This window comes from Conger conger, chromosome 13, assembly GCF_963514075.1.
Source record: "Conger conger chromosome 13, fConCon1.1, whole genome shotgun sequence".
NCBI classification, from domain to species: domain Eukaryota; kingdom Metazoa; phylum Chordata; class Actinopteri; order Anguilliformes; family Congridae; genus Conger; species Conger conger.
In genome coordinates, this window is record NC_083772.1 from 27,354,595 (window position 1) to 27,367,699 (window position 13,105).

Genomic DNA, 13,105 nt, shown 5'->3' on the forward strand with positions numbered 1-13,105 from the left:
TGGTGAGCGGTAGGTTTTTGTGGAGCTCATCCTACACAATAGGCAAAAGATTGTTATACATTTTGGAACCCAAAACGTATTTGCTAAATTACTCATTATGAAAATGTTATATATACTCTTTAACCACTTTCTATTGATTAATTGACTAACTAATGTAAGTCGTTTTTACAGTGGCCTGTAAGACGTTTACAGTGTTAGCCTACTTTATCTTTAGCTGCTTTGTCCAATAGCTTATTGACCGAACACAAATTCTTAAATGTTGACTCCAGACCTTACATCTGGCGATCGAGGTCTGGAGCTGCCGCCTCTGCCGAAACCCCAATTAAGAGCCCATCATAAAAAAATGGAAAGGCTTGGTTAATCAAAATGAAAACCAAAATGAAACTGAACACATTATAACTACCCTGAACCTCACAATTAACGAGAGACAGACATCCCAAGTCTCCTGGAACTTCCGGGAGTCTCCCGGAAGTAAGTACTCTCTCCCGGACTTCAGAAGAGGTGCGAGGATCTCCCGGATTCGCGTCGCACCATTTAGCTATTTATTCCCTCCCTGAATTGAAATATAAGTTGCCTTTGGTAGGCTACACATTCTACTTGCACTCTGTCAGTTACCTGCAGGCTCCAGCTCTACGATCCCCATTCATCAATCCTAAAACCAATCATAATCAAAGACAAATCAGATCAAGGGTCGTTTTCGAAATACGGGCCACACACACGGTTCGTTCATGACAATGGAAAAACCTGCAGGTAAATCCACCGCTAGTGTAAGTGAAAATATATGCTACTCCAAAATATACTATAACCAGTTAAAGCCAAGCCGACCCTGGCACACTGCACTGTATCCAACAAAACAAACGCCCAGCAGGGACGGATGAACGACTGTAAAAGATATCGAGGTAAGCGTCACACAACTGCGAGCTAACGGATGTCATAGGTAATGCTATCTGTAACGGCCGCTAAAAAATACTATTCTTCAAGGTTACCACCGCAGTGATAAAGCAAATAGGCTAGCACCATAGCTAAACACCTTTTTGTGTTGGTTTGTGTATTGATTCATTTTACAATGGACTGGTGAACTTAAAAGACAGACATAGACATGGAGGGAATCATTTGCTTCCAGTCATAAATAAAACTGCACATTGCCAAACGAAGGAAACCCTGCCGATACTGTATTTCGCTCATTTTTAAATGGTCTTGGTGACGCTGAAAACTCCCAACATCTGTCCACTTGTTTCATATGTAGGTGCAGCCTACAGTGCATAATCACTAACAATTAAATGTTTCCATAGTTTTCCCAAATATCCTGCAACGTTGTCCAATAAGCTGTAGCTATTAGTTCTTGGTTATGAATTTACGATTTTATTCATACAACTTATCCATGGTTATGGGTATGCACTTTGTTATACGTCGCTCTGGATAAGAGCGTCTGCCAAATACCATTAATGTAATGAATACTTGGCTTTTTCGATAATGCCACTGCATTGAAACATCTTCCCTGCGCATGGAAAGCCATGTTAAATTATATAATTGAATGTTTCATTGTTCTGACATTATTAGAAAGCAAGTATATCAAAGTCTTAGCATTAGCATACAGGGGAAACGATACTTAAAGTGCGCAAACAATAAAATGTGACTGACATTTTAGTAACATGGATGCTAGGCATTGGTAGGATATAGGCTTATTACTCATAAGTCTGAAATTTCCAGTGTCATTGTAAGGGTCAAGCTGCAGGGGTATGCGTGTGTATTTTCCCTGAAATCAGCTTAGTCAATTTAGGATGTCTTTCAATGCTGCTAGCCCCTTTAATTTCCTCCAGAATAATACAGCGCCATCTCTGAGTTTAAAATGGTAATGTCCCTAAAGACATTCACATAGTCTGCTACTTTTTTTTGTAGGTAAATCTTGCAGTGAGGATTATGTTTAGTTTAATAACTGGTTAGTGGGTGTTTTTTGTTTACTTCTGTAATGAACCAGCTCTCACAAAGGTGATAGGAATAATAATTTCTTGTAATTTAACCGAGTATGGTTAATAGGGAGGGCAAAATGTAGACCGCAGTAGCCTATGTGCACGTGAATGCGATAATACATTTCTCACAGAAGACAGCCTACTTTGTCCACGTTTTTATTTCACTTTTACAGCAGCACCGATAAAACATACAAAAACTGATCTTGTGTTATTAGCCTTCACTGATCACCATATGAGTTAGTATGATGTAGCTAGCATAAGCCATAGCACTAACGATAACCCATACAATTATAGTTTTTTAATGGAATTTGGTCAGTCCAACAATATTAATGCCAGAATTCAATTACGTCACACGAAAATGTCTGTGACATTACATTACATTACTTTATTGGCATTTGGCAGACGCTCTTATCCAGAGCGACGTACAACAAAGTGCATACCCATAACCAGGGCTAAGTGCGCTGAAAGACCCTAGAGGGAAGTACAATTTCAATTGCTACCCGTACAACAAAGATAAGGACCAGGGCCTATTATTATTTTATTTTTTTTAAACAACAAATAAACAAACAACAAAGCAAAAGTGACCAAACTTAACTATCCAAATACTGCTTACCTAGCCAACTAAAAATACCTAAACACTACGTAAATCACAAAGACAACAATTAAGGATCACAGGGAGGTAGCGAGGGATGGGGAGAGGTGCTGCTTGAAGAGGTGCGTCTTCAGTTTGTGCTTGAAGGTGGGGAGAGATTGTACAGTTCTGACCTCCACCGTGGAGCCAGAACAGACAGCAGTCGTGAGTGTGAGGTAGAGGTTCGGAGAGGGGGAGTTGCCAAGCGGCCTGTGGAGGCTGAACGAAGAGGTCTGGCAGGGGTGTAGGGTCTGATGATGAAGCTGGGGAAGACCCCTTAACTGCTTGGAAGGCTGTTACACCGTCCCTTAATGACAAAAGTATGTTGGATCGATTTAGATCTCTGAAAGTTTTTCTCTATTTTCTGAATTGTTATCAAATTAAGTGAGTCCGTGTTATCTGAATGTACAGTTGCTATGTAAATTACATCAGAAGGATGGATACCGCATACTTATTTGCTATCTAAACATTAGCACACGCTAATAACTGCTGAAAGCCTGTTGTTTATGCATGTATATAAACCTTGTAAGTCAAATTGGCTCCTGTGGGTGTCTGGTTCGTGATGTCATAGCCCAGTGTTAAAATCCTATTGACTTCTGCATTGATTGTAAAATATCTATAGCGATTCAAAATAAAAGCTTTCTAATTTTTTTGGACCCTCATTCTCGGCCGTAGCATGTGCTTGGTTATTTTTCTATCTCTAGTCTAGAGGGAAAAAAAACTGATTTATGTAGATTTATGATGTGTCGGTTGTCCTGCACTACTAAAAACACAAATCTATGTGCCAAGTGCGCTGCCTAGGCTCCAGGGTAAAGGAGCCTAACTGCTGGTCTAGGATCAGATTTCCCTTCCCTGGTCTTAACTTACCGGTAAACCATTAATAGGAGAAGAAGATAACTGACTCTGGGCCAGCAGCTAGTGGCAACTTCACCCAACACTGGTGGCTAGCTAGCTATACCCAAGACAATGGCGGTGTCACTGGTGGTTACCTTAATGCATTTTTTAAAATCGTCAGGACAATAGTGTTAACCATGTAGAGCAGGTCATATACAGCCAGGGGCAGATTAGCAGGTCTATCAGGGCCAGCATAAAATATATTGGTTATAAAATTGTGGTGTGTATAGTAAGTTAGCTAACGTTAACATGAGGAATGGTTGGATTAGAAGTTATCTAGCTAGCTGTTAAAGTCAGGTTTATTTGTCATTACAAACTATATGCTGTACAGTACATGGTGTAACGAAACTTCGTTTCGCAAAGCTTTGGTGTAACATAGACTTTCAGTCTGCCCTGTATTTCAAAAGTTTTAATCTAGATCAGAATTATCCGGATTTTGAAATCGCTTTTTTGTTATCCTAGATCAAATCGATGTTGTTGTTGTTGTTGTTAATTAATGGAAATATATTGGATAATGTGTAATTCAGTTTTCATATTGGTCCTATCAATCTGTAGTAGTACATAACACATGGGCCAAAATCAGACTCTTTTCAGAATTCAGTTTGCATAATTAGTCTAGTTAAGAATAGTTAAAATAATGGTTCACTACAGTGTGTCTCTTTGACTGTCCAACTGGTCCATCTGGATTCTGTCATTCGTCTGAGGAAGAACCATGATATTCTTCTTCTTGCACCTCCCCATTAGGCAATTATTTTAGGACAGGTAACATTTACATTTACATTTTTGTCATTTGGCAGACACTTTTAATCCAAAGCGACTTACAAGTGCATAGGTTCTACCACAAGTCAAAGACTCACATCCAGAACTAGGAAAATACACATGGAATGCTGTTCTAAACATATAGTCGTCATCATAAGTATTTTTTTTTTTTGGGGGGGGGGGGTTAGACAAGGATAGGGATATCAGAAAGGAGGGGCGGGGGAAATCAGAAGGGAGAATATATTTTCAAACAACATCCCAAAGCATTTACAATTGTTGTGGGCTCTTGAAAATATTTTATTGTCCATTTAGAATGGATATTGTTTTGGAAGTGTTTGTGTTAATTAATGTGCAATTGCTGGATAAAGCAATTTATTAAAGATGTGCCATGTGTACCACATGTCCCTACAGCAACCTTTCACTGTGATCAAGATTATCCTGATTTCTATCAGTATCAAAACTATCCTATTCTCCACCTTAAATACCCAAAATCAACATTTGATCTAGATTCCATGTAGGATTGGATTGCTCCTTATCCCAAATTTTAGGATCAGGATCACAGCTGCTATTTCTGAAATACACAAGTGTCGTTATACATTTAACAAAATAGTACAAACCACTAAATACATAAACATTTAGCTTAAATATATACTCTTGGGGTAGCACATTTAGTGATTATTTCCGGTTATTTCAAAGATCATAAATGTAGGAAAAACTTTTGTTAAATGTGAGGAAAAAACTGATATATTGCTTAAATGTGGGAAAAGATGCACAGAATGATGTTGCATTTGGCACCCTATAACACACACACAGACTAGGTCATAGGTTAGAGTTCAGACAAAGACCTGCTCAAAATATAAAATAAGGCTACAGTAAACATTTAATCTCCTATGAATGATGCAGTAACCTATTTTGGTAAGGGATACTGTGTTTGGCCAATCGGTGTTATTTTATTGTACAACTAAAATTGTGTGATATATTCCTTTCTTTCACATGAAAAGCAAAGTGTGCATACAAATGTAGCAATGGGCATGTGTCTGTTTAAGTATGTTCATAATGTAACTGCACCTGTAAGCATTTGTGTGTGTATTTGTTGCAGTATGAAAGAGTCAGTGTATCCGTTCCAGAGTGTATTAACAAAGCAAAAAATTTTGTTTTGGCAGTGGGGAGGATGTTTTCGCTGATTGAGCAGAATTATGTGGATGTGATGTTATCTCTGCTCAGGATCCTCGACCTCTAGTAGCACAGATATTTGAAAAGGATGAATAATTAATAACAAAATAAAAGAACAAATCTTTATTTTTTACTTGAAGGGAAATCCATGGCATTAGATGTGTTAAGTTGCAAAGCCATAATTAAAACAAATGTATACATTTCATATAATTTACTTTTTTGGGGCCTCCCGTCCCATCAAGGCCTTCTTGGTGTTTTTCTCTGGATGCAGCAGAATGATGAAGCATTTTGGTGCAAATATTGCTCCCAGGAGCCCAAAACTGGAGGCCAAGATGGCAAATATCTCCACAGCATCTGAGTACTTTCCTGGAGAGCTGGCATAGGCTGGGATGAAGGCGATCCAGACAGCACAGAAGATGAGCATGCTGAAGGTGATGAACTTGGCCTCATTGAAGTTGTCAGGCAGATTCCTTGCCAAGAAGGCCAGCAGGAAGCTGACAGCTGCCAGCAGACCGATGTAGCCAAGCAGGGCACTGAACCCGGCAATCGACCCTACTGCACACTCGTAGATGATCTTGGAGTTCTGGGAGTGGGTGTTTTTGTAGGGAATCGGTGAGGCAGTGGTCAGCCATACCACACAGATCACTGCCTGGATGACAGTAAAGGCCAGCACAGTGCCCCTCTGCTGCTGCACGCTAAACCACTTCATTGCATTCCCGCCCGGCTGTGCAGCCTTGAAGGCCATCACCACCACGATGGTCTTCACCAGGATGCAGGAGATGCTGAGGGCGAAACTGATCCCGAACGCAGCATGCCTAAGCTGGCAGGTCCACCGTTGAGGCTGACCAATGAACAGCAAGGAGCACAGGAAGCACAGTGTGAGTGACAGCAGCAGCAGGAAGCTCAGCTCGGAGTTGTTGGCCTTCACCACCGGTGTGTTCCTGTGCCGGGCAAACACAGATAGGGTAACTGCACAGATGCATGCCCCCAACACTGAGATGGTTGTCAGGGAGATCCCCAGGGGTTCCTGGAAGGAGAGAAACTCGATTTCCTTGGGTACACAGTGGTCACGAAGTTGGCTTGACCAAAAGTCCACTGGACACCTGTAGCACTCGCGGGAATCTGTGACAGAGGAGTGGAAACTAATAACACATCTGCAGCCGGGGGGGGGAAGGTTTCTAGCATTTACGAGAGGCCTCAGATGAGAGTGACTTCCAAAAGAAAAAGATCCAGCAGATACACCCTGTTCAGTTTGTAACTGAAAATTTTCTCTGCTGTGTGGGTGCACTGACCTGTCTGGTTGCTGATCTCCCCATCTGCGCAGGGTAGGCAGTCAAAGCAGCAGACTGGCTCGCCCTTCCTTATCGCCCTCCTGGTGCCTGGGGGACAGGGCTCACTGCAGATGGAGCGTGGGGGCTGGTAGAAGTTCTCATCATAAGAATATCATCATTCTTTACATTTATGATACAGTTCTGTTGATCTGCACATGCATTATTGAGACCAAGTGCTGTATATGACACTGGAAGTATGTATATATCTGCTGCCTACACAGAACTATTGAAGTTTACATATTAAATACCAGTAAGTCACTGACTATACTAAGTCCAACTGAATGAAATCAGTTGGACAGATTCTCTCAGTAAAGAGGGAGAGGAGCTCACTTGATGTGATTCAAAGTTCCAGAAGATATTTTCTTCCTCCAGCAGGAGCTTTTGTCCAGGTGGAGCAGATTCATCAAACACCCCGACCGTTATTGCTCTGATGGTCCCATCTGCTGCCCTCTGCCAGTTCATCACATCGTAGATGGCCAGGGCATCACCATTTTTGTCAAAGGACACTTGGTCACCGAAGCTGGTGGTAAAATTAACCCTTTGCAGGTAAGGCACCAGCTACACAGAGGGCAAACAGAGGAGGACTAAGAGAAATAGAATCAACATTATGCATATGTTAAAAAGACGGGAGCACAATGCTGCCACATGCTTATGGAGGGAAAACAACCATCATCCGATGCAAGGTGCTGTACATCATATTAGAAATGACCACTTCACCTGCCAGGGTTGCAGAGTGTGTAGTTCTGCACAGGAATGTCCTGGGAATGGCCCTGTCCCAGGCTTGCACCCCAGCAGATCATGCAGGGCATGTGCCAGGGCGTACACTGCTTTGTAAACGTTGTAAGAGTGCCTGAGCGCTGACACGTCACTGTATGCCGACTCTGTGCCCTCCAGACTCTCCTGTCCTGTACACACCTTGTCCAGGGAGTCGGCCTTGAACTTACAGCTGAACATCTCCTCCCAGAACATGCTCACCATGTTGTTGCCAGGATCAAAGTCAGGGCGGAGACTAATCAGGAATTTGTGAAGCCCCGGGATATCTCCCCTATGGATGGCAATACCCAGGGCCCCGCCCAAAAAGGGCAGCAGCTGGCGCGTATGGAAGACGGCTGCCGTGACCCAGGCCTCGCTAGCAATCCACTGCCGCTCAGTCAGGTTCTGCAGGGCTATCTCCTCGGTGAGGGGCAATAGGTATGCCGGCGGAGAGATTGCCACCACCACCCTTGCTGTGGAGCGGCGGATGATACCTACGATCTGTCGGATCTTCGCCCGGTCGTTGTCATGGGGCAGCATCTCAGAGAAGGCCACACAGCCAAAGCGGCTGACCTCCTGGTGAAAGGATTGGGCTGCATGCACCCCATAATCATCATCGCTGAACAGGAGGCCCACCCACTTCCAGCCGTAGCGCTCCAGGATCTGCACCATGGCTCTGACCTGGAAGGCATCACTGGGGATGGTTCTGAAGAAGGAGGGATACTGCTGCCTGTCACTCAGGCAGGAACATGTGGCAAAGTAACTCACCTGAGGGAAGATTAAAGATATTGAGGCACTAAGAGTATAGAAAAGCACCTCCTCAAACACATAGAAAGCAGTAGAGCATCTATCCTTTACACAGTGACCAGAGACATGAAGGTAAGGTCACGGGCAGGCCATTTACATTTTATTGGATGGCAAAATGACAATCTGAATGGAACTGTAATTTCTTTATAAGGGAGAATCCCATTAATTTCACCCTGATATGGTTTCATAAATACACATATTCATGAGACGGATATTACAGAGTTCAGACAGCCATATACAAATTTAACGATAAAGTGCCATCATGATTATATTCAATACCCCTGTGTGATACAGAGAGCTAAAAAGGGCAGCTGGACTGTGGACCAGGATTGGTCCTCCATCATACAGTACCATGGGAACACGGAATAGGCCCAACACACTGGAGATGGCGATAGAGTGGGTTGAGCCTGGATCACCCACGATGCCCAGAACCGGGGGTGACCCTGTGCATCTCATGTCAGAGAAGGACTCCTCTGTACCACTGAGCAGGGCTGTGGCTGCACGGAATGCGACGGCAAGCTTCAAACAGTTGTCATAGAGTTGGAATCCCAGGGTGATATTGGGCAGCAGGTTGGGATTTCTGTTGATTTCCTCAATTGCAAAGACCATGGTTTGCGCTGCCTGGAACCCTCGATAATGAAGCCTGGAATAGGAGAGGTGGAAATTGGACAATGAAGATTTTTTTTGTCATGTCTGTTAATTATCGAAATTAAGTCACAATTATGTCAAATCTAATCATTTTTTTCATGGAGTAAACTGTCAATTATATAGTATTCAAGCAGATATTTTACAAACAAGCAGAAATATATATATATATATATATATATATATATATATATATCAGTGGAGGCTGGTGACTTCCAGAATTGAGGAGGCCATTTTTTTCCGCTTGCTCACTTCACTCGCGATGGAATGTTCCCTGTTCTCTTATCTGTCTTTGTGCTGGCCAAAGGCATACTATTTGGAGTGTAAGCTACAGTCAGAAAGATCTGGCTGATGAAATTCATTGTGCAGAGCTTAGCCTTGTGCCTTCCTGAAGAAATGACATTGCTGTAAGTCTATGAGCCTGCCTGATAATTAAGCTGAGAAATGACATTTGGATGTAATATAAATGCCAAGTGAACATGTGTAAAAGGCAGGAATTTTAATTATGTAGTTAAAAACAATTTTGTTTAGCTTACATTTTTCATTCTTCTACAGCTTCAACATGTAATCACCAATTTAATCAAGTTTAGCATATAAAAAAGATAAGATAACACTTTCTTTATCATATGTAGTTTTATTCAATATATTTAATATAAAATATGTAAAAATATGGTTCCAGTTGGCTTTATCTAACGTTAACGTTATCCACTAGAGGGCAGCACTCTATTCGTATTTAGAGTGAATTTCCTCACAGAGCAACAATTCAGTAATTTGATAGGGAAGATTATTAAATTGACTTGTAATAAAACGAAATGGACTACATTAAAAATAAAACTGTTCAATAAATCCCGAATGGTGTCTAACATGACCTATTGAATGTCATTCTCACTCCCTAGTATCTGGAATCTGCATATCTCCAGCCCAAGATCTCAAATTGCGCTAGAATCTCACCGACTTCTGAGGTAGTTTTAAGCAAAAGTGTTTGGCCAAATGAGCTATAAACTCCAGGGATGATAGCCAGGGGTGTTCTCTAAATTTCCTGAAAAGCACAAGTTGATAGGACACTCGTAGCCACTATGGCGAGTGTTTGTTTGACTGAAGTGACTAGCGAATTCTCAAAATGGCTTCTGTGTTGAATAGGAAAGGAAAGGATAGTTGATTCCAAATGAACCAGTAGCATGTGATTGGACGAACAAAATGTCAATCTTTCAGCCCTGGACACAATGCATGGTGAGGCCAGGCCTCCGTTGCCCACCCATTTTCAGTGATCTGGCCAATCACATATTGGCATGAAAAAAAATGCATTACATTGACTTCTATGAAAAGCTAATTTCCTAGGGGAGGCCTGGCCTCCCTTAATACAAACTGATAGGGAAATCTGGCCTGTTGCTTTACAATTGCAATATTGGGTTTTAGCCATGGGAAAATTTAGATTTATGAACAAAACTAAAATAATATGAATATAAAAAATAAAAAATATGTTTTTTGTTAAAATAAATAAATAAAATAAATATATTTATTGTTTTTTTTAAATCTCTCTCTTCTCTCAAATTATTGGGGAGGCCAGGCCTCCTCCACCTCTATGGAGGAGCCTCCACTGATATATATATATATATATATATATATATATATATATATTAGTGTAAAGTATGTGGTCACATGGAACTGCGTTATATTTTGTAGATTTGTTTGGTGGTTGGGTGTACTGATGAGACACATCTGAAAATATTGACTCTTTTTAAACTCATTTCCCACAATTCAATGAAATTTATTTAAGCGTTATGGAAGGAGAACTCCGCTTCGTGTCGTGCCTAACCACCCCGCTAGCTGTGCCAATATCCATGATATACCACAGGTTAGAGTTCCATGATGCTTTTCTACAACGGTTACCACATTCCTCTTTCAAAATTTCGCAAAGGAAAGACAAGACAAACTTTAAATTATTGTCTTTTAATGGAACTATGTTTTATGGTAATTGTATTCTTCCTCTGAACAGTAGTTTATTGGTTGCTAAGCAACGGTATTGTGAACGTTAGCTAGCAAGAATGTGTCCCCACTAAGCAATTGCATTAATGTTAGCTTGCTTGCTAGTTTACGTTACACCACACGACACTGACACACACAAATCATTTGTTTTTATTGTAGTTTCTGGGACACTCCCAGATCACGTAAAGTTATTGAAATAACTTGTAGTGTCGTTAGGAGTCATCATTTGATTTGCCGGGGTTTGGTGCTCTTGCTGGTATTTCGATCCGAGGATGTTGCCTTAGTTTTTTTGTTCCTACTCCTTTCCAAATCAAAGGAAACTTTAAACTCACTCATTTTTATTTTATTTTGGTAGGCCCCTAGCGGCGAGATGATGATAACGTTACGTTCATTATGATTACAAAGTAGATAACGGTGATCTACCAACCCAGAGTAATTTTAAAAGATGTGTGAACATTCCATTTAGCCATGCGTATATCGTGGATATTGGCACAGCTAGAACGCAAACTGACCAATAGAGACAATGGATCAGACCTATCCATTGTATAAATATTCATATACACTCACCAAGCACTTTATTAGGAACATTTTTACTTCATTACACCTACTTATCTATTCAGCCAATTGTGTGGTAGCAGTGCAATGCACACAAACATGTAGATACAGGTCAGGAGCTTCAGTTAATGTACACATCAACCATCAGAATGGGGAAAAAACATGATCAAAGTGACGTTGAGCATGGAATGATTGTTGGTGGCAGACAGGGTGGTTTGAGTATCTCAGAAACGGCTGGTCTCCTACTAGTTTGCAAAGAAGGCAGAGTTTGCAAAGAATGGTGCAAAAAACAAAAAAAAAATCCAGTGAGCAGAAGTTCTGCAGACAGAAACCCCTTGTGAATGAGATGTCATATGTGAATGGCCAGACTAGTCAAAGCTGACAAGAAGGTGACAGTAACACAAATAACCACACATTACAACAGTGGTATGCAGAAGAGCATCTCTGAACACACAACTGTAAGTGGATAGGCTTCGGCAGTAGAAGTCTAAGAAATAAGTCTAAGAATTGATCTATTGAAGTGGTAGGGTGTTTAGTTTGGTCTAAGTTTAGCACAGCTCTACTATACCAATCCAAAACGCATTAGCATTTCACTCCGTTGTTTGTTTTTGTTTACATTTCATATCAAAGCATTCAGCATTGTCAGGAGAATGTCATGGGCTATCAGTCCTAGTATCCATAACTTTGTATTTGCATGTAGGTAGACAAGGTTACATAGTAATAATCACTTTCACCAATTGGGTAAATTTGGTATTCAGGAACTATCAAGCTGTGGATGGGTATACAACAATGTCAACAATGTCAACAATGTCAAGGAGGAGAAAATATGTTATACGTTAATAAGTTAACGCTTAACATTCTAGTGCTCTGATTCCTACGCAATATATCTGTGTAAACACAGTGTAACAAATATTGTCATTTTTCCTTCTCACACTGTTCCTACATGGTTATAATGTTAACCCTAACCATATCCCTATGTATTGAATTGTTTTACAATTACAGTTACACTGTACTTGTTAATTGCACATTAACAAAGCAATGTGCTAAGTGTTAAATGCAATGCGCTCTTTTAATGTGCCTTAACCAATTTGGTACTGAAATGGGGTCTAGAGAGAACAGTTTTTCTTGATGATACTTCACGTTCTTCAGTTACTAAGCAGTTTATTAGCACTAATTCATATTATTATTATTATTATTATTAATTATTAGGCCTAATAATTATTATTAAGCAAATGTTTCACCCAGTTGTCTGATGTTTGGGAGCAGAGCGACTCACCTCTCACATCTCGGCTGGTCTGGCTCGGCTGTGAATGACAGCTCAGGGAACACTGTCAGGAAGTGCACCTCAAACAGCCCCCCAAGAATCACGTCCCCCTTGCGGTACATCCCATTCAGACTGAAGCGCTCCCGTAGTCGGCAGGATGTCTGAGGAGCAGCAGAGGCCCAGGCCAGGGCCAGGTTCAGACACAAAGAGAGCACAGGCCTCATCTCTGCCACAAACCTCCCCCAATTCACTGCCTGGCATCCACATCACGCTTTTATAGAGTACACAGTCCTGACACTCTGGAGACCAGTGCTTTCAGTCACATTGTGCCGGTCTT

The 13,105-nt window shown here is 41.2% G+C and overlaps 1 protein-coding gene across 1 annotated transcript; it reads right to left on the bottom strand.

Moving 5' to 3' along the window:
* Window positions 1-5,638: 5,638 nt before the first annotated feature.
* Window positions 5,639-12,992, bottom strand: LOC133108225 (extracellular calcium-sensing receptor-like). The gene is made up of 6 exons (XM_061217695.1): window positions 12,781-12,992; window positions 8,670-8,961; window positions 7,476-8,279; window positions 7,089-7,316; window positions 6,720-6,843; window positions 5,639-6,549 (listed from the first exon to the last, which is right to left on the bottom strand). The coding sequence occupies exons 1-6, from the start codon at window positions 12,990-12,992 to the stop codon at window positions 5,639-5,641; spliced, it is 2,571 nt and encodes an 856-aa protein (XP_061073679.1).
* Window positions 12,993-13,105: the final 113 nt, after the last annotated feature.